Source organism: Penicillium longicatenatum (assembly GCF_028827895.1).
Source record: "Penicillium longicatenatum strain IBT 33135 chromosome Unknown contig_3_segment0_segment0, whole genome shotgun sequence".
In the NCBI taxonomy this organism is placed as follows: Eukaryota; Fungi; Ascomycota; class Eurotiomycetes; order Eurotiales; family Aspergillaceae; genus Penicillium; species Penicillium longicatenatum.
In genome coordinates, this window is record NW_026643121.1 from 3311146 (window position 1) to 3331930 (window position 20785).

Here is a 20785-nt window from a genome sequence, read left to right on the forward strand (position 1 = left end):
TGGCTGGCACATCACGATTTGTAAAATTTGAAGCAACGGTAACATGATCACAATTCCTCATGAAAGAGCTTTTTGAATATACCCACATCATAGGAAACGGTGCAGGAATAGAACTCTGCTTAGTGGAAAATCGAGGCATCCAGCCTGTATTCTCTATAGAGGTGCAATGTATGCCAAGTTTGCAGATATCGACATCGAGGGTAGAGTGATTCGAAAAGGGACTGGATTTTAATAATGGTCAATGATATTTTCTAACACCAACGCTGATTAAGTATGCTCGGGTTTTTAGTGCGTAGTCATAGCTCTCACCCAGCGAACGGGAATGGTTTCCCAGCCAGTGTCCACTACGCCCATACCGATCCGGTGGCGGGCACTAGTATAGGTCAATGACGCAAGTTGCCAGCAAATCGTCTCAGACTTCGGTCTAGAGACTCATTGAGCGCTAGTCTGCCTGGGAGAGGGGTATTTTGGTCCTTTTTTCCTAAAAGTGAGACCCGCCGACACCGGACGTTTGACCCACTGGCTCTTCTGAGGGTCTTGTTGCATGTTCCTATTCGCGCCTGCCGCCGTCGCGCAAACTCCGCGGGTTGCCGGTGCGGTCAGAGTGGATACGCTAAACGATCAGATAAGATCAGACCGCGCATTCGTTCTCTGCCGTGCGCCACTCAAGTGGGGTGCCAAGGCTGTTGATCCAGGGTATGAGCAGAATTTGGGGTGAAAATTCTGATCGAGTCAGTATCCAGAAGACGCAAAAAACGAAACGAAAACACAAGGGCTGGTTAAAAGTCATGGGAATCTCGCTACTATTAGCTAAGGAGTTAAAAAAAGAATCACATGTGAGTGGCTGAGTCATCAGGCGGTGGGGGAACTCAGGACCACCAATGATAACGGCAATAGATTTCAGGTCCTGTACAGCTACTTACGAACAGGCTTCAGCCAAACCCGCACAACTCGCTGTACCATACAGTGGTATTACAAATATCCGTGGGAGCCGGCCAGCCGGAAGTGCGGCCAGCCGCGATCATACGACTAAAAATGTCTAAACTCATGTCTCCTTTATGCCTGCAACAACAGAATGCTATTCGCGTTCTCATTCTGGCAACCACCATCTTAACTCAATACTTTTCAATTTGTCCGATTTGCGTACGGAATAGCGCGACCTGCATCTGCACCCTGGTCCACTGTCCACACCATTCGGCGATGATCTTCTTCGCAGGGGAAGTCCAATTGATTTGAGAACCCACCCCCCCCCCCATTCTTAGTCGGGCCCGCAGACGCTACTGACTTGAGTGGGTATCTCTGCCTAGCTGCCCCCAAACACGCTCATGACTCTGACATCTTCCCCTCTCCCAAGTTTCTTGCGTCTTTCTCTGCATACTGCTCGAGCTCGTCAGTCACTGATACGAATTGATTCTGCTCAAATCTTCAGGTCCAGTAAGTGTACACAGCATTCTTATCATGGTTCTATGTTTGGCCGCCAATAGCCGGGACTAGCATGGCCTAGGCACCTGGCAGGGGGTGATCATAGCAAAATCTCTAAGCTGTCCTCCACATTTTCAAAACTAAGACATGATGCAGTATCAAACACCTCGTCAGGTGCATTGAAATTCCAATAGTGAGCTGAGGGTCGTCACCGCGGATGTCCAGGCAAAATGTCTGTCCCCGGTATGGAAAATGACTTTCAGCTGTTCTCTTCTCGTCGACATTCTGGCGGGGGAGATTCTCGATTCCAACAACAGCCCAGCGAGAATCACAACCAAGACTGGACGCAATGGATGCGGTGGGATGAGCCGATGTTCAACGAGAGTGACCAGAAGCATGTCGACCGCTCCATGGATCTCCCATTCGTCTCCCCACACACCAGTATGAGCTCATCTCCCAATCAACTTCAACATACAGATTTCTCTCCGCAACTTCCGCTGGGGTTAATGGAAATTCCGTCCGATCATACTCAGCAACGGGGCTCGATAGTGTCAAACTACCAGGGCTCAACCGGCCTGGTCTCCCCCATTTCTAGTGTGGGGGTTAGCCGTAAGCGAAAGACAGGTAGCGACGATGATGCTACCACTGTGACTGGTCCTATTCAGCCGGGCAAGAAGATGCCGGCGAAGAAGCGGGCGCACAACGTCATCGAAAAGCGATACCGGGCGAACCTGAATGAGAAAATCGCCGAACTACGCGACAGTGTGCCTAGTTTACGAACAACGAAGAATACCAACGGTGAATCCAACGAAGATGAAGAGGATGGGGAGGGTGCTCAGTCTGCAAGCAAGCTGAACAAGGCTTCTATTTTGTCAAAGGCAACCGAGTACATCAAACATTTGGAGATTCGCAACCAGAGATTGGAGGACGAGAATACCGCCCTTAAGAACCGTCTTCGTCAGGTCGATAAAGCAGCCGACCAAGCTGTTACCTCGTCCGCCTCCGTGTCTTCTCCTAGCAATTATGGTGCTTCCAGCGATTCAAATGCGGGGACATCGCCAAGTGTGTTCTCCCAGCCCGAGGAACTCGATGGTAGTTCCCCCGTCTCGTCCTCATCACATCCCCCGGAGGGCCTTATCAAGGTTCCCGATGCATTTAAGCGAATGCGTGAGGAGGGTAAGAAGGGAATATTCGCAGAGTCATATATGAAGTCCTCTCCTCGGGCTACTGGTGGCTCTGACTATGGCCGCGAGGATGGATCCCGCAGACGGTCTAAGCTGCCCAACAAGTATATGCTGGGTGCTCTAGCTGGGCTGATGGTGCTCGAGGGCTTTGGTTCAGATGAAAGCGAGACTGAGGCGAAAGGCTTGTTTGCTCTTCCTTTGAACCTACTCCGTCGGTTGCAGTCCCCCAGTCTAGCTCACTGGGAGTACTACCTCACAAACTTCTGGCATTCCTGGCATGCACGAGCTATTTCTCATTTCCTTGTTCTGGCTACTCTGGTTGTCGGAAGTGCGTTTATTGTTTTCGTTTACCTTTTCAACGCTCAACCAGCCACACAACGTGCCTCGCCAAAGCAAGTCAGTGAGACCCAAAATGGCGCTCCCACCTCCAGCGACTTTAGGCGGCAGGCTTGGCTTACCAGCATGCAACGAGTCGGTGTGCCACGCCACCGCTTCTTTCGTGAATGGTACGTAGTGACGTCTCGCTGCTTTGAATATGTTCTTCGATGCTTGATGGGATGGAAAATCTACTCTTGGGTTACGGGTATCACCGAGGAGGACGAGAGAGGCCGAGTGAAGACATGGGATATTGCCATTGATGCCCAGCTTACTGGAGGTGATGCTGAGATTACCAAGAGTCGCTTGGTTCTCACAATATTTGCAGCAGGTACACTTCCTAGCAGCCCCATGCGGATGATGCTGAAAGCGCTGCATGTGCGTATTCTGATGTGGAGAGTTGGAGAGCCTGGCTCTTGGACCTTCCATGTCTCTAATGATATTGCTCGTGCTCTTGCGAACTATCAGTGGGGCGTCGCGAGAGAAATTAACAACGCACTTCCGGAGGGCCATCCTGATCAGGTTCCAAGCCATCTTTCTGAGCTACTTAAGCTTGAATGTGAAGATGTCATGATCGATGCTATTATTCAGCGCGCCGTGAACCTCACATGGAATCGGCCAACCCAGGAGGGTACTGGAGATGATGAAGTGCTTCTTGACGTTGTTGAGGAGGACCCTGCCATCCAATGTTCTGTCGATGCTCTTGCAGCCTGGTGGTCCAGTCACCTTCTCCAGACTGCCCTCCTTAAATACATGGAAGCTAGTGAGGGGGGCCCCGTGTCCAAGGCAAGCCGTGACTCTTTCAAGGAGAAGATCCGCATGGCCCTTGAGGTTGCTCCCCGACTTTCGGCTGCTTACACCCGCGCCCTTGTGATGAAGGCAGTCTTCTTCGACCAAGATCGTATCAAGAATGTAGGCGCCGTTCTAGCTACTCTTCCCAAAGATAAGCGCAAGGGCGAATGGAGCCGGGCTGCCAACTTCCTCGACTCTTCACTCCCTATATCGGTTCGGGACGAGATCTCCATTGCTGTTCGCTGCGCTATGATCGCTGCTATTATCACCGCTCGATCTGCTGGTGACACTTCTCTCCCCGAATCGTTCACCATTCAAAAGGCAATCAACATGTTCAATCAGCTGCCAATAGACCCCGTTGAGCTAAGCCTGCTTGGGTTCTCCGCAGTGTACCACTTGCTGCATCTGTTGGCATCCGACGTCGACTATATCGTGTCTTCTGATTCGTCCTCGCCTTCTTCGCCTGTATCCGAGGCTGGATCCTCTGCAGACGACGAAGCCGACGAAAAGCCCAGAATCCCTCGCAAACTCGCTGTCTGCCCGCGTGATATTCCCAATGTCGGTCGGGTAGCCGCGGAACTCATCTACTGGTCCCGGAATGCATACAACCCGGCTTTCTACGGCTTCTCCTCCAGCCTTGTGGACGTCATCGTCAAGTCCTGCACCACCGTTTGCGAAAATGCTGGCGTCAAGGTGGACGACTATCTACAGACTCCACCCGAACCCATCCCTTCTCGGAAGCGAAAGTTCCGTCGTCGCCGAAATGGCTCTGACCAGTCCTTGCAGAGTGATGCGGACCAAGATTCGGTTGAGACCCGCATGGGAAATCCGCTACGTCGGGAACGCTCAGCAAGCAATGATACCGGGTATGGAAGTCTCAGCCTCGAAGAGGATGCGCAATCTATTCCTAGGGTTCCTGAAAAAGTTCAGGAAGTCTCAGCTTAATATCGAGCATGACTATAAATTATCATGGGGTACCAGGTAATAACGATGGCGTTTGGGATTATGTTTATAGCACTCATCTAGGTAGTCACGATTGGCGGCCGGTCTCGGAGGGAAAACAATTAGAATGGGAATATGGACCTGGCGCATCGTGGCGTTTCGTGTATGTAGAAATAGGAATCAATTACTGCACTTTCGGCAATTTTAGCCCTTCATTACGATCATCTTGACTCATTTCTTTACATAATTGAGCCTCATAAAAATTACCCATAGATGGTTTGCACATTTGAGCCCATTGGCTTGTAGACTAGCTCAGCCTTGGAAGAGCAGAGCAACGGCCGCATCTGTACATGAAATTGGAAGAAGACGAGAAATGAGACAGAAGAGAGGTTCGAGAAGCCACATTCCTACGGTGCTGTACACCCTCAGATGGTCACGTGACGGGGATAGCAGCGCCACCTTATCCCCAGACTTCTAAACTTCTACCACCATAGTGGCCAGGCCCTAGATCTTGGAATGGCCTAGTCTCCATTTGGCCTGGGTGATCAAGTATACCCCTGTCCTGGTTCCCACGTTGAGCATTTCCACGTTGCTGTCTCCTCGTTCGCCCCTCTCACGCAACACTTCAGCCCGGTCAAGCAGCGGGCGTACGCCACATTCTGATCTCCAAGGGCCTGGAAAACAAGGACTGTTTATTTGCCTGAGGCCGTGCATGGCTTGCTACTTGTGTACATGTAATGGCCTCTTTTGGAAAAGGAGAAATTAATCAGGTTTGAAGGAAAGTGGCCTCATTCATCACATAGAGCACTTCCAAGGCAGTGACTTATGGATGCAGTGACGCCGGGGCCTATGATTACTTGCAACAAACCGGTACCTGCTATGACGAGTTTTGACAACAAGGACTCAGTACTGCGTCATTTCCCCTTCTCTTTGAGCCGTGGTAAACCTGCACGCTCGTGGTCTATGAGCAGGAACCAATAAGAGAAACTGCGACAGGGGACGGTCGATAAAGTCTAGAACGTGGAATCAATGGTGTATTGCTTGAATTTCCTTGTTCATACGATATGGAGTTACGAAATCTCCAAACCTGCATCATCGCTCGCATTGAGCAACCCCGACGTTGTATAGTTCGTAGGCGGGGGTTCTTTCCAATTTGGAAGGACTTCAAGCGATTACGTAGCTGGGGACCAATGGGTGCTCGTAGATCATCTACTACCCTGTCTCCACAATGATCGAACTGACCCATTGTTATAGTATAGCGTTGCAGTTGCGACCCAACTGATCAGACTGGTTCCATGCTCTTGTGCTCTCCCGAGCTTATCCGACAGTAGGGTGGTTATGACGTGTAAGTCGTTGTAGCCCCTCTATCAAGAGCCAATAATGAATCATTTTCACGCATTAGAATTCAACATACAATCAGAATTATCCAGTGTTAAGTTCGGACTCCCCGGGCTATAATTGGAAGTGCCAGGGAACAAGGGTCGCAGACGGGAGAGCCGCGTCGACATCCACATTCCATTTCCGTTTTCAGAGCTTCACCTTCAACAATGCCGATCCGCGTCTAGACCGGCTTACCTATCCCTTGCTAAATGAAGTAATTACATTCGTCAAAAGCCCGCACTTGTCCATGTCGTTTCATAAACGGCCGAAATTACGCACGCCGTGTCTCCCCTGACAGGAAGGTACAGCGGGCACTAAGATCTAGACTTTAAAACCTTACCAGCGATTGAACCACCTACCGGGTGCAATGATCACCAAATAGACTTTGCGATTTTCATGATTAGTGTTCCTCCCCGATTGACCCGACCCGATTCGTCTGGTTACACTCACTCGCGTTTGGAAAATGACGATGTTTTCAATTTGCTTGGAGTTATACTCCCGCTTTCTACCCCCAGGGGTCGATGACGGCATCCATAGTAGAATCCCAATACCACACAATCATGCTAGATTGACTTTCTGACCCCAGTTTCCACGAGGTCCCGTGCTTTTTCTATCCTTCTATATCCGCGGTTCTTCCCCTTTTCTTTTTACTCCCATCTGCAGGCCCGAGGTGTTGTTGGAGATCGCTGTATAGCGGTTGACGAATTTATACCCATATTCGACACACCCGTTATCCGATATATACACCGCAAAGCTGGACTAGGGCTCTCCTTGTATGGCAACATGGGTGTTGAACTCGCAGGAAATGGCCCTGGAGAGCGGCCCATGAACCCGGAGATTGCGGTTCCTCTGTTCGTTGTGGGAGGATTCGTCGCCATGATATTTATATATCGGACTGTCATTCGGGTGAGAGATCGTCGACGAAAGAATAAGGCCTTGCAGGGTGATGACCAGACGCAACTCTCCATGACAAAGGGGTCTATTGCTAGTCTGAAGAAACATCTGCTGTATGCGCCACTCTGGGGCTCACGACATAGTCGAGAATTTCGATTCTGTCGACTTCATATGGGATCAATTCCACTTCGAATGGAGGTCATTCTCTTGACAATTTATCTTTCTCTGAACATTATCTTTGTCTTTGTCACGGTGGATTGGTGGGAAACTTACTCCAACAAAATGTTCCAATTGAAGTACGCTGCGGGTCACTTGGCCGTGATGAATACGCCTGGGTTGGTTCTCAGCGCTGGTCGGAATAATCCTTTGGTGATGATGTTGGGTCTTTCGTTCGATACGTTCAACTTCATGCATCGATGGGTGGGGAGGGTCATCGCGGCGAATGCTGTCATTCACATGAGTGCTGTTTTGGCGAACCAAGCCTACATGCGTATGTATAACTCACCCTCCCCCAAGGAAATCATGCTAATTGTATCTGTATTAGATGGCACGGATTACATTCTATACACAATTTGGCAAATGCCATTCTATATCTATGGCCTTGTGGTATGCTAAACTTGACTGACCAGACTCGTTGAAGATCCCTCTAATCCTTGCTTTCTTAGGCAATCCTCGGCTTCGTCTTCATTTTCATACAATCATTGTCGCCGTTACGACACTCCTTCTACGAACTATTCTTGCACCTCCACATCGCATTAGCTGTCATGTCTTTCGTGGCTCTCTGGTACCACCTCAAGAACCTCCTCCAGCAGCGAGTATTATTTGGAACCCTCGTACTTTGGGGCCTAGACCGTGCGAGCCGAGTCCTCATTCTGCTTTGGAGAAACTGTTCTAAGCGTCGCACCACCGCCACCGTTGAAGCTCTACCAGGCTCGGTCGCGAAGGTCGAGGTGGAAGTTGCTCGTGCCTGGAAATTTCGACCCGGACAATACATGTATCTCTACATGCCTTGTCTGGGACTGTGGACATCACATCCATTTACCGTTGCATGGGCGTCGACTGGCGAGTCAATCTTAAATCACAACGAAAAGCGCAGCTCAAGTGATTCTCTCGCCGCACTTCTTGGTGGGTCTGAGACTACCACCATGTCTGTCCTTATTAAGGGACAGGATGGGTTTACGAAAAAGCTTCTTGAGAAGGCGGAGGATTCCCCCGAGGGAAGAATCCAGGCGATGGCACTAGCAGAAGGGCCATTCGGTACGTATTGAATATCTACCTCTTCTTGATATGCCGCTGACTCGATCAGGTGGTCTTCATTCATTGAAATCATACGGAACCCTTCTATTGATCGCTGGCGGTATCGGAATCACACATCCCATGTCCTACCTGCACGAGGTAGTCACAAACTTCACGTCCCGGACATCCGCGACACGGAAAGTCCATTTAGTCTGGATGATCCGAAGTCTAGGTAAGATCGACCGCTCCCCATAAAGCCTCGCAATTCACGCTAATCAATCTCTCAGACCATTTATCTTGGATCCAAACATGGATGCTCGACGTTCTGAGCCACGACGCACTAAATACATCAATCAACCAAAAGGGCGAAACCTACTTCCAGTTCCCGGGTCTAATGCTCTCTATTCGTATCCATGTCACAGGACACAAGGAAAATGTCGAAGATTACATTCCTGCACCCGAGACGGCCTGGACAGACGCTGCTCCGGCTAATGTGCCAGTAAGTGTGGAATACGGCAAGCCGTGTTTCACGACGCTATTGGAGAATGAGAAAGCGGAGCAGGTTGGTGCGTTGGCGGTTAGCGTTTGTGGCCCTGGTGGTCTTGGCGATAGTGTTCGTGAAGCCGTTCGTCATGTACAAGGTGAGAAGACGGTTGATCTCTTCGAGGAGTCTTTCTCTTGGTGATAGGATATGTTCTTGTCGGGCGTTTAGTTGGTAAATAGTTTAGACACTTTACGCTTTTGGCTTGAGATACTATATAAATACGAACCTTTACATTTGAATTGAGATTTTGTAGCTACTGGGAAGCACTAGGTCTGGCGTAGCGTGGGGATAGAGCTATTTATTACGTACCTCGCCTCCATTGTGTGCTAAGCATATCCACTATTAGAACCGCACAGACGCTTAGGGCAATTTGACCCCATGATGGTTGTTAATGCCTTGGCTTCATAAAGTGCGATCCCCCGCGGTGGATCCAACAGCGGGACACTCCGCTAAGATGGATAGTCATGAAAACAGGCTCTCCAATTTTATTTGCTCTGCAATTTTCCCGTGTCATCAACTGTGGAGCCAGGCACCATTTTACCGGTTCAATTTGATGATGTAGTCACTAGATACAGACGCTGATCCCCAAATCTTTACCTGCACACGACCACCTGCCGCATGGAATTGAATTTTTGCCGATCCGTGTGCACTAGCCAGTGGTATAAAAGGCGCTTTGGACCGATCGTTGGAATAAAAATACAAATATCTCCCTCACACAAAAGCCAGAATTATGACCACCAGCTTCTCCTCCCTTCCCGTCGTTGATGTCGGATGCCTGGCGTCCGAGGCATCCGAACAAGAGCTAGCAGCGCTCAGCAAGCGTCTTCACGATGTCTTCGCTACAACCGGATTTGCCTATCTCACCAATGCGCCTCTGAGCTACAGTCACGAACAAGTACTCAATATGTCGCGGGACTTCTTTGCCCTTCCTAATGAAGAGAAGATGAAACTTGCCAAACGATCGTTTAGACGAGACCACAAGAACACATATCGAGGGTTAATACACATACATCCCTTTCACGACTCAAGTGTAGCTAACAAGAGCGGACTTCCTAAAGATACTTCCCCACGCAACCAGAGCTGGCAAACGACAATCTAAAAGAAGGCTTCGAAATCGGTCCATCGCAGCCCATCCAGACGCAGTCCACCACTTCTTCCAAATTTAACTTATCCGAACCAAATGTCTGGCCCGATGCAACGATCTTCCCCACGCGATCTGCCCTGGAGACTCTATATATTGAGCTACAAGCCCTCGCGTCTAAGCTATTATCCCTTTTGGCCATTTCACTCGACAAACCGGCGGATTACTTTGCCCCATACCTGGATGAATCCCTGAGTACCCTACGACTTCTTCATTACCCTGCCAATGCATCAGTTGCCTCGGGATCTGGACCCGCGTCTGGATCAGAGGCTAAACTAAGCTGTACACCACACACCGATAGCGGCATTTTAACCCTTCTGCACCAAGACTCATCTGGCGGGCTAGAGGTGCGCAACTCACGCGGTGAGTGGGTCTCGGCACCGTATATTCCCGGATCTATTGTTGTCAATATTGGAGATTTGATGGCCAAGGTTTCGGGGGGTCGGTTTGTTGCCACTATGCATCGCGTTCGGGCTCCAGGGCTGAATGCCTCAGCTTCTTCCATTGGAAAATTGGGTGGGGAGGATCGAGGTCTGGGAAGACTCAGTGTGCCATTTTTCTTTGAGCCTGGAGAGAATTGTTTGGTTAGATCTGTCAATGGAGATGAGGGATTTGTGGTATATGGCGAGCATGTGAGGGCTAAGATGAAGACCTGGGTGGAGTTCCAGGATGATGAGGATCGGTAGACCATGATCACTAGTCTGAAATCCTCAATTTTTATGGATCAATTTGATGCAGTTGTCTCTAGACTTTTTATGCTAACCCGGGGTTGACGTGAAGCCTCGGATGCGTAAATTACTATATTATAAAAGCCTATGAGGTCAATCCGTTGGCTCGCTGAGTAGATATTTCACCTAAATATGTTCGCTATCCAAGCGCTTCGCTCTATGTGAAATCGCATAGTTCAAGATCTATGACAAATCATGGACATGGCCGGAAAAGAAATCCCAAATAAGACCAAAGGTCCACTTCTATCACACTTCACGGACTTGCTCCACAGCCCACTCAAAAAGCTCCACGAGCGCATTAGTAACAACTGACTGCCGCGGGATTTCATGCCCGCCCCCATGGTTGTAGCACCGACGCTTCTCGGGATCACAAACACCAGACAACTGCACGCCAGCTGTATATCTTGGATCCTTTGTGCCATAAACGTGAATAGTTGGAATCGAAATCTGAACCGGCCCCTTGACTTCCTTCCTGATAGCCTCCTCAGTTAAACCTCCCCCAGAATTATCACCCTGCCACCGATTCGTCCCCATCCTCAAGATCGCCTCGACACTGGCGGAGCTAGCCAGTGCCATCCGCGACGCAAGATCCCGGTCATGCATGGCCGGCGTAATATTAAATCCAAGCTCCTGCAACACCTGCAAAGCGACACCGCCGCAGTGAAAGATCGCAACCTGGAACGGCACCGGGAGATACGGTGTCTCCTCCTCATGGAATAGTAGGTATGCCGAGGCTAGGACGGTTCCCTGCGAAAATCCCATTACGGCGTCGTAGGGTCCGTGCGTGCTGATGTATTCGCGGAGCCAGACGCAGGCTGTCCGGATGTCGTCCACGGAGCCCCGCTCCCAGAATCCATAGTAGGGGGGTGGGTAGAACATGTCTACCCCTGCAGCGGGCTCTGATTTATAAGGGCCATCTATGAAGTCGAATTGAATATCCTTTTGTTTAAGTTGGGCGCGGAATGAGGCTGTGGGGGCGGGGTTAGCTTGGGTGTCGATCGTTTTTGTTTTTGGTTTTGGTTTTGCAGGGGTTCAACCTGGGAGCATTACAGGTTTGAGATTTGAAAATGGCGCCACTGGTGCCTTTTCCGTGGAGACAGAGGACCTTCATCTTGGTTCAGGTGGGGATGCGAGGGGGAAAGAGTCGGTGAGGAAGAGAGAATTGACTTGCGTGGCGGTAAATTGTTGGTGATGGTCCTGATGGGGTAAGCACAGGATGCACAGGATTGGGGGCGATAACAAAACGATGGGCAACCGGGATTTAAATGCGGTCGGTGGAACAGTTGGAGCTCCGAAAATGAGGAATGGCTATTTCAAGGAGGATGAAATTTTCTTTACGCAAGGAGATCTTATAGACCGACATTCATGCCGCGGGATTAGGTTAGGCGGGACATCTGTCATGGATGTATACTCCGAACCCAGGGTTCTGAGTATAGGCGAAAGACATCAATGATAACATATGTTCCAAAGGTGCGTATCAATCTGATTTCAATTTCTTTCAAGTTAGCCCCTCTTTTCGAGTTTGAGTAAAAGAAACCAATGTCGGACAAAAAGAACTGTTCGGCCAAAGGACAGAAGTTTATCTGGGATTAGCGTGCTTCTGCTATCGTTTGGCTTACTCCATTGACAGATGCACTCCTGAGCTCAGTCCTCCCCTGCCGACTCCCGACAACGGCCTGGCTGTGATGGCTCTAGATTATATTGACAGCACCTTTCTCTGACATCTTATGATTCTTATCGGATCTCCTGGGTTGCAATAGGGTAGAACGTAAAACTAGCAACGCTGAGGTCCGCTTTTGATTAAGCCAGATGCTTGGTAATTCCTCTTGGACCCCGCACATGTTGAAGCTCGATTTGTCATCTGGTCACAGCAACTATAAGAAGGCTACCATATATTCATCCACTTCAAAATCACAATCACCTTATATTATTTAAGTGTGCATTACTGCACTCACCTACAAAATTCATAGCATCATGTCCACGCAAAAGGCCATTGTCATCACCGGCCCTCAAAAGGCTGAGCTGGTCACTAACCGCTCCATCCCCATTCTACGTGATAATTGCCTTCTCGTGAAGACAATTGCCGTGGGATTAAACCCAACAGACTGGAAAACAATCTCCAGATCTCCCCCTCCTGGTGTTACAGTGGGATGCGACTTCGCCGGTATTGTGGAAGCCGTCGGTAAAGACGTGAAGAAGCAGTGGAAGAAAGGGGACCGCGTGTGCGGGTTCTCCCACGGTAGCAACCCGACACAACCTGAAGACGGTGCATTTGCGGAGTACATCGCCGTCAAGGGAGACGTAGTGATGAGGCTACCAGATAACCTGAGTTTCCAAGAAGGAGCCACTCTTGGTATTGGCATCGCCACCGTCGCTCAGGCTCTTTACCAGAGCTTGAAACTTGCGCTTCCTTCAGAGCCTATTAAGGATGCTACTCCTATCTTGATCTACGGTGGTTCTACCGCTACCGGAACCCTGGGGATTCAGTTCGCCAAATTATCTGGTTACACTGTCCTCACCACCTGTTCCCCACGCAACTTCAGTCTCGTGCGTTCTCTCGGGGCGGATGCAGTATTTGATTACAGGGAGCCCACGGCTGCTGCTGAGATCAAGAAGTATACCAATGATAAGTTGAAGCTTGTCTTTGACTGTATTGCGCTAGAGGATAGTATCAAGTTCTGTGATGAGGCTATTTCTTCCTCGGGTGGAGATTATCATACTCTGCTGTTTGCGAAGATTGAGCGAGCGAATGTTAATAGTCGGTTCTCTTTGGCTTACACTATCGCTGGAGAGGAGTATAAATACGGTGACATGATCATCCCCGGCAAACTGGAAGACAAGGCTTATGCCGAGATGTTCTTCCCTATAGTCGAGACTCTCCTGGCACAAGGCAAGGTCAAGGTTCACCCTCCCACAGTTAGAAAGGAGGGCTTGAAGGGGGGTTTTAGAGGGGCTAGAGTTGTTGAAGAATGACAAGGTTAGCGGCGAAAAGCTGGTCTACAATGTTGAGGACACTCCATAAGAGAATGACAGTTTGTTGCTACATTTAGTAATTCATTGAGTATATGCCTTTTGATCTTTACCATATCGCAATTGCCTACTTGAAATTGTAAAAAGAAAAAGAAAAAGAAAGAGTACGAGAAATCTTCATGACCAAATGTTTTTCAAAGCTCCCGTTGATCGAACATAGATATGCCATGGCAACCAGGAAATCATCACAAATGAGCAATTATTAATGCATAAGTCAATCTCTAGAAGAGTCTTTCTAGTTTCTTCATGGACGCTGTCCGTATGGAGTTTAGCCTCCACCTTGTGGCGTAACATTGGGAACTCGGTTCGGCATTGGCAAAGACAACCAATCATAGCTGTTGCGTGTAGCTCCACTTTGGTTAGATCCGGTTTAGTCTCCGCGTTAGGGGATTAAGTCATTGAGCATGGCATGTCTGATCAAACCCTGAGACGGCGCAAAACCGGCCGTATATAAGCTTGGTGCCTGTCAGTCTTGTGCAAGTATCCCAATCATCAATTTCAACTTCACAACACAAGCAATTTTTGAAAATGCCATTCGAGTACAAGAAGGTCTTGGTCATCGGTGCCACCTCTGGCATCGGCAAGACACTGGCCACCAAACTTATCGAGAATGGAACGCATATTATCATCTCCGGTCGGAGAAAGGAAAACCTTGATGCCTTCATTCAGCAGCACGGTGCTGATAAGGTCAAGTCCAAAGTGTTCGATATCATGCAACTAGACCAGGTGAGTGACCCTCATCATAAATCTTTCCACAACTAATGCATCACCAGATCCCTCAATTTGCGTCAGACATTATCGCTGAACACCCTGACTTAGACTGTATCTTTGTCAACTCAGGCATCCAGCGCCCATTCGATTTCTCCCAACCAGAGACAGTCGATCTGGACATTTTCGACCAGGAGTTGATCACAAACTATACATCCGCTGTATACCTCTCCAAGGCATTCATCCCTCATCTTCAGCAGCAGAAGACACAAACTGCCCTCGCATTCACCACTTCTCAGATGGCTCTCGTCCCTATGATGCGGTGCCCGAACTATGGCGCTTCCAAGGCCGCTCTCCACCATTTTATCCTTGCTCTCCGTACACAGCTGCATGATGGGCCTGGCAATGTCAAGGTGTTGGAGATCTACCCCCCTGCTGTGCAAACGGAGTTGCACGATGCCAAGCACCAGCCTGATCTGAAGGATGGACATTTAATTGGCATGCCGTTGCAGGAATTTGTGGATGAGGTCTGGACTCGATTGTCAAACGGAGAGGATCAGATCCCGGTCGGATCGGCGAAGGATATTTTTGAGGCTTTTGAGATGAAGAGACAGGAGTTGTATCACCAGATGACGGAGTTGCTTTCTGGTTTGTTGAAGCAATTCTTGCGGTAAAGTCATCATGTTATTCCAAGACATAAAATGAATATGCTATATTGTATTTTGGATCAATTACTAGTCGCATTCACCACATTCGTTTCAGCTCTCGTAATAAGGCATCGGCGGAGGAAATGGTATAGACGAAACTTCTTTTCCTTTGCAAGCAGCTAGGACCAGCGCACCAAAGGAAGAGATATTGCGAAATTGTCCACTTTCCAAAGCATCTGAGTACCCATGCAAAGATATCATGGAATCAGGAGATTCGGGTGCTTCAGTCGCCCACGTATAATCTGAGTCGTCCTCCCACAATTGCGTCCGCACATCGAAAGGCAAAGCATCAACAAAAGGTGTTCGGGCACCACAATTCCTCGTATTGAGTGAATACGCAGTCTTCAACATTAAGCTCACGATAATGGTGCGTCGAACACTCTCGGCCATAAGCCATGCACGTCGTCGACTAAACGTAGAAGGAAGTTGAACAGGAGCCTGCTCCCATAATCGCATTGCAATTCCGTCAAGCATGACGCTTATCCTTTCTGAGTACTGGTTTGGGTCGCCGCCTCCATTCAAGGCAAGGATGCATTGCGCTAGAAGAAGGGCTTGTGAACAGCCCAAGAGCTCCTCGAATGTTAAAGATTGGTTGAAACGGCGATGCAATTCGCCGGACCGCTGATGAAGTAGTGGGAGAAGTACGCTAGTGCGTTGTTGCTGTTCCGCCTGAAGATGTGATTTGCAAATTACTTGCATATCCCGAATTGATGCTGGAAGGCCTGACGCGTAGAGATCGGGATGCACGAACGTTGTCTTGCAGGTTTCGGCAAATGTGTTTGGGAGCGCACGCAGCCCATTCACTAGGAACCGAATGGCTGATCTGTCATACTCCTTGGCGATCTCCAGCTGCAAGGGGAGACGAATCGGGGATGGGGAGCCTGTAGTGTGATTGGCTGGGCTTACGCGCTTTCTTGGCGCTTTCTGAACGCCGCTTAAAACTGTCAAAGGCTCATTCACGTATTCGCAGTTTGCACCTCTCGCTTCGCAGCGAGTACACCGAGGCCATCGCTGGTCGCATCGCCGCTTGCCCCTGGCGCAGGCTTGGCATGATCGCCGCAATGTAAGGGGTCTCAATGTGCCAGCGGTCATTCTCAAAGACAGACCAAAGTATTGGAGTGGACTAGCTTGGTTGAAAGATCGTGGCTGGCTCGATAAACTGCTTATGAATCAATTGAGACGTCGCTGCCGTCAAACCTACATGGTCACATGACGTTGTCACCATCTGTACGCATCCCAAGGTTTTCACGCTGACGAGACAGAACCTTCAAAAAAATTCTAGTAAAAGGATTATAAGAGTTCTGGACACTTGAGCCTTGATGTAACCGTTAATTGTTCTAATTTTTGACCCTTAATGCTCCTAGTCAATTTCGTTTTGGCAATCGGCTACCGCAGAATCTGTTTTACGTTCATTTGACTCCACCAGATGTACGAGGTGTGCACCGTGTCAGCAGTTCATTTCACTGCAATACAACTGTTGTACTAATCTGTTTAGGGCTTCAGTGACCTCGAGATCAGTCAGACTCTAAGTCCACGAATGATACAGTAGAATGGGCGAACATGTTGACGGTCTCGTCTTTGGGGTGTATGGATTTTGCAACCATTTCGGCAATTTAGATGGCGACGCGTATAACATAAATGCAAAATAAACCAAAAAAAAAACAAAGCTTCAGTAGGTTGATGTTGAATCAACTACCCAGTCCAAAGTTCCTATTTCATCTCCACGCTCGTGTTAGCACTGGAAGACATCAACGTCGGCGTGTTCAACCCAGCTCTCATCTCAGCGTCCTCCAAAGTAAGAATGCTATGCTTCCCACTTCCGATACCAAATGCCCTCTTAACAGCCTTCCAGCTCTCAACACACCCAAGATAAGTAAGCGTGCATCCAAAAACAATACCCCATTCCCACGTGATAGAGTGATGCTTAAACACAACCTGGTTAATAACAGGAAGGTATATCACCGGAAAGGCAATGATGAATCCAGCCATTACCGCCCAAAAAAGAAACCGGTTTCTCCAAAGGGTAGGAAAAATTGAAAGTCGCTGCGGACATCTAATCGGGTCCATGTTAAACAGAGACCTCGAGAAATCCTTGACTTCCCATGCTGTGACCAGTAACAAAAATGTCAAAGTTGCATATGTTGTAGCCCGAGCTCGGAAGACCGTCTGGCAGGTTGAGTTGTAGCCCTGGTTACACCCGTCTCCTAGATCCGAAGATCCTGTCCCTGCAGCGTACACGACGCATACAAAGGCCACCAGGCATAAGGATCCCATAAAGGTGCCGTATATCATTTTGTCGACTATTAGCTCCCGGGTAAAAACTCCGATGCGTAGGTCGTGTGGTGGCCGGTACATGATGTCAGGCTGGGCTTCCTCGAGGCCTAGACCGACAGCTAGAAATGACGACGTAACGAGATTTGCCCACAAGATCTCGAGAGGCGATAGTGGGAATACGGAGTTACCTCCCACATCTTTGAAAGCCAACGCAATCAGAAGAAGAATGACTTGGGCGATATTTGATATGAGAAGATGCATCAGAAACTAAAATTGTCAGTAACAAGATGGAAGCATAGGAGCATGTGATTCAACCTTTTGAATATTATCAAACAATCGTCTACCTTCCTCGACTGCTTTGACAATGGATGCAAAGTTATCGTCAGTGAGAACCATATCGGCGGCTTCTTTCGCGACATCGCTTCCATTTTTCCCCATTGCTATACCGACATCAGCTCTCTTAAGCGCAGGAGAGTCGTTGACACCGTCCCCAGTCATTACACAAAATGCACCACGACGATGCATCGCCTCGACCATGCGCACTTTCGTGGCAGGGCTACAGCGAGCGATTACAAGGGGAAGCTCCTCGATATCGTCGATCTCCTTATCGGTCAATTTGTCGAATTCATCGGCAGCCATGATCAACTTCGTTGGCTTCGTGATGAGCGAGACACGATCTAAAATACCCACCTGGGCTGCAATGGCTGTAGCGGTCTTGATGTGGTCTCCCGTAAGCATGTGCACTGTGATACCGGCCACTTGACACTTGCGTACAGCTGTTGCGCTCTCGATACGGGGTGGATCGTATAGTCCCACCAAACCACCGAACTGAAGGTTCGACTCGGCAGCGGAGCGTGGGGACACATTTTCGTCTTGGTCGATTGGTGTCTTTTTCACGCCTATGCATAGAACCCGAAGGCCTTCTCCGGCCATTCGATCTGCTGCTTCGTAAATAACTTTCTTTTCGTCGTTGGAAATTGATAGAGAGGGGAGAATGGCCTCAGGTGCACCTTTCGTATACACCTCATTGATACCCTCCCTCGCATTACTGTAGACGACTGTCATCTTTTTGATGGCAGAGTTAAATGGATACTCTGTGTATAAGTCGATCTGGCGTTTGGCGATTACTGCACATTTTGCAAAGTCGAAACGCATAGCCAGAACATGAAGCGCGGCTTCAGTTGGTTCACCAACTGCACTCCAGACGTTGTTTTCATGGTGCACAACTGAGAGGTTGCAGAGTGAGAGAGCAGAAAGAAAAGTATGCAATGCAGGATGATTCTCAATCGAGTGATTTGAATTCCATAAAACCTCATCAAGCTGCACGATTCCACTTGTGGGATCATAAGGGTCGGTGATCTCACGTACTGTCAGAGTACCAGCACCCGGGATCCATGCCGCACGAGCGACCATCCTCCCTTGCGTGAGGGTACCAGTTTTATCTGAACAGATATTGGTGACACCCCCCACAGCCTCTAGACATTGCAGCTTTCGGACAATGACATTTCCTTTCGCCATTGCCTGGGTGCCAACAGCCATAGTGATGGTGAGCACAGCTATTAGAGATTCAGGAATAACAGCAACCGCGACGCATATGCCATAAATGAGGACTTCACCCTGGACGTCCCAGAGGTTGACTGAGAATACAATAATGGCTAACAGAATAGCTAGCGCAAAGAGTAGCAACGCGAATTTGCTCAATTTGACCTGCAGGGGCGTTCCTACCAGGCCCAAGATCTTCTTAGCGGAAGAGATGACACTGTTCAAGACCCGGGAATGAACTTTTTTACCCTCGCTATCTTGGTGTTGTAGCAATTGAGCAATCTTTCCAACCTCCGTGTTCATTCCCGTCGCTATGACTATTCCCATGGCTCGGCCCTGCGTGGTGCTACAGCCGGAATATGCCATGTTGCTCCTGTCACCGATGAGGATATCCGGGGATTCAAGGGTGTCATATGGAGTCTTGAGGACAGGAAGGGATTCGCCGGTGAGGAGTGCCTCATCAATCGATGCATTCATACCCTCGAACAATCGTAGATCAGCGGGTACAATGTCGCCAACCGAGAGACGCACAATGTCTCCGACAACCAATGTTTGGGCCTTGATGGGCGTTACTCGAGTATCCCGAATGACTTTACATTCTGGAGCTGAGAGACGTTGCAAGGATAAGATGGTTTTTTCCGCACGGTAGTCCTGGAAGAATCTTGACATTGTCAACAATAGGCTAGACTCATACTCATCATCTCACTTACCCAACGATGATGTTTAAGAGGATCACCGCTGTGATTACACCTCCTTCGATATAATCGTCAATCCCGAAGGACAAACCCATGGTGAGGAGTAAAACCTTTTCATCGTCAGCATTAGATATTCACAGATGCTCTATCAAGAGACTTACGATTGTCAGGCTGTTGGAAACCTGTCTTAGGAGTATCCCCCAGACGGAGATGCCCGTGACTTCTTGGACGGCATTCGGACCATCTCTCTCGAGACGGAGGAGTGCCTCGCTGGAAGAAAGTCCATTTCTAGAAAGGTCAATAAAGTTAATGAATTAAGCCAATCCTCACCCTATCTTTCTACGTACTGCAGGTCTGTATCGAGGAACGAAGCGATGTGAGACGGTTCCAAGATATGGGCATTTTTCAGTCGGTCATCGACGGTGCACTGGCCCTCGGGGTGGATTGACGGATTGAGTTTCTCGTCGCACAGCTCAAAGCTTAAGCTGTTAGTTGCATGTGAATTTGTAGAGGACTCCGTATAGCCACATATAGGAGGTTCCGTCGATTCCTCGACGTCGGGGAGAGTCTCTATGCCCATTCAAAAGGTGGAGTCGGGAAGATAAAGAAGGGTAAATGGAGTTATATCCACTATCTAGATGATCTAGTCTCGATATCCCTTATCACAATTTGTGATATTCTCCGAAGTAAAAAGATGATCTCGGGGGGAAAAAGGTGCAGCAGTGGATTGCATTTATAGGAACCTTCTGTTTGTGCAGTCTTCCGAAAAGAGGGGAATGAGGGGGAATCTCCTGGTCACTTTTCTTGGAACTGCGTTATCATTGGGGCGAGTCGATGCAGATGCTTGGCCGGTATCATCGGGTTGGTAGCCTGCGACGCTTGCTCGCCGGCCTGTCTTGGACCCCGCGCTGATTGGGTGCCGCTATACGGGGTGAAGCCATCTGCCGGCGTTCTCATCCCTGCTTCCTGGGGCTTATCGCGGTAAAGAAGAGCGTGATAGTACATAAGTTCTTCTCTGGCGATTTTGCGAGAAAGACGTTAAAGGAACCAGATTTGTTTCCGTGTTTGTTGTCTTGGGCATGGAAATCCATGGTTCCAGGGAGTCCATGACTGCATCACGCCGCCTTGCCTCTTGCCAATATTGCAATGCCACACTTCCAAGATCTCGGCATGGCTAGCTAGGCTCGATTT

The 20785-nt window shown here is 49.1% G+C and overlaps 8 protein-coding genes across 8 annotated transcripts; 5 read left to right on the plus strand and 3 right to left on the minus strand.

Annotated features, from left to right (window-relative positions):
* Positions 1–1652: 1652 nt before the first annotated feature.
* Positions 1653–4718, plus strand: N7484_006585 (basic helix-loop-helix domain-containing protein; the record flags this gene model as incomplete). The annotated part of the gene is made up of 1 exon (XM_057117003.1): positions 1653–4718. One exon carries the CDS (start codon positions 1653–1655, stop codon positions 4716–4718), a length of 3066 nt encoding a protein of 1021 aa, XP_056972886.1.
* A 2160-nt stretch (positions 4719–6878) lies between these two features.
* On the plus strand, positions 6879–8910 carry N7484_006586 (ferric reductase family protein; the record flags this gene model as incomplete). The annotated part of the gene is made up of 5 exons (XM_057117004.1): positions 6879–7479; positions 7534–7595; positions 7655–8246; positions 8296–8457; positions 8513–8910. The coding sequence occupies 5 exons, from the start codon at positions 6879–6881 to the stop codon at positions 8908–8910; spliced, it is 1815 nt and encodes a 604-aa protein (XP_056972887.1).
* Positions 8911–9499: 589 nt separating this feature from the next.
* N7484_006587 (isopenicillin N synthase family dioxygenase) lies at positions 9500–10596 on the plus strand (the record flags this gene model as incomplete). Its single annotated transcript, XM_057117005.1, has 2 exons — positions 9500–9765; positions 9828–10596. The coding sequence occupies 2 exons, from the start codon at positions 9500–9502 to the stop codon at positions 10594–10596; spliced, it is 1035 nt and encodes a 344-aa protein (XP_056972888.1).
* Positions 10597–10884: 288 nt separating this feature from the next.
* Positions 10885–11749, minus strand: N7484_006588 (putative EF-hand calcium-binding domain protein; the record flags this gene model as incomplete). Its single annotated transcript, XM_057117006.1, has 2 exons — positions 10885–11606; positions 11689–11749. 2 exons carry the CDS (start codon positions 11747–11749, stop codon positions 10885–10887), a joined length of 783 nt encoding a protein of 260 aa, XP_056972889.1.
* Positions 11750–12612: 863 nt separating this feature from the next.
* On the plus strand, positions 12613–13611 carry N7484_006589 (zinc-binding alcohol dehydrogenase family protein; the record flags this gene model as incomplete). Its single annotated transcript, XM_057117007.1, has 1 exon — positions 12613–13611. The coding sequence occupies one exon, from the start codon at positions 12613–12615 to the stop codon at positions 13609–13611; it is 999 nt and encodes a 332-aa protein (XP_056972890.1).
* Positions 13612–14196: 585 nt separating this feature from the next.
* On the plus strand, positions 14197–15050 carry N7484_006590 (putative short-chain dehydrogenase/oxidoreductase; the record flags this gene model as incomplete). Its single annotated transcript, XM_057117008.1, has 2 exons — positions 14197–14394; positions 14442–15050. 2 exons carry the CDS (start codon positions 14197–14199, stop codon positions 15048–15050), a joined length of 807 nt encoding a protein of 268 aa, XP_056972891.1.
* An 84-nt stretch (positions 15051–15134) lies between these two features.
* Positions 15135–16175, minus strand: N7484_006591 (Zn(II)2Cys6 transcription factor domain-containing protein; the record flags this gene model as incomplete). The annotated part of the gene is made up of 1 exon (XM_057117009.1): positions 15135–16175. The coding sequence occupies one exon, from the start codon at positions 16173–16175 to the stop codon at positions 15135–15137; it is 1041 nt and encodes a 346-aa protein (XP_056972892.1).
* Positions 16176–16793: 618 nt separating this feature from the next.
* Positions 16794–20174, minus strand: N7484_006592 (putative potassium/sodium P-type ATPase; the record flags this gene model as incomplete). The annotated part of the gene is made up of 5 exons (XM_057117010.1): positions 16794–17624; positions 17673–19560; positions 19610–19704; positions 19756–19882; positions 19942–20174. The coding sequence occupies 5 exons, from the start codon at positions 20172–20174 to the stop codon at positions 16794–16796; spliced, it is 3174 nt and encodes a 1057-aa protein (XP_056972893.1).
* Positions 20175–20785: the final 611 nt, after the last annotated feature.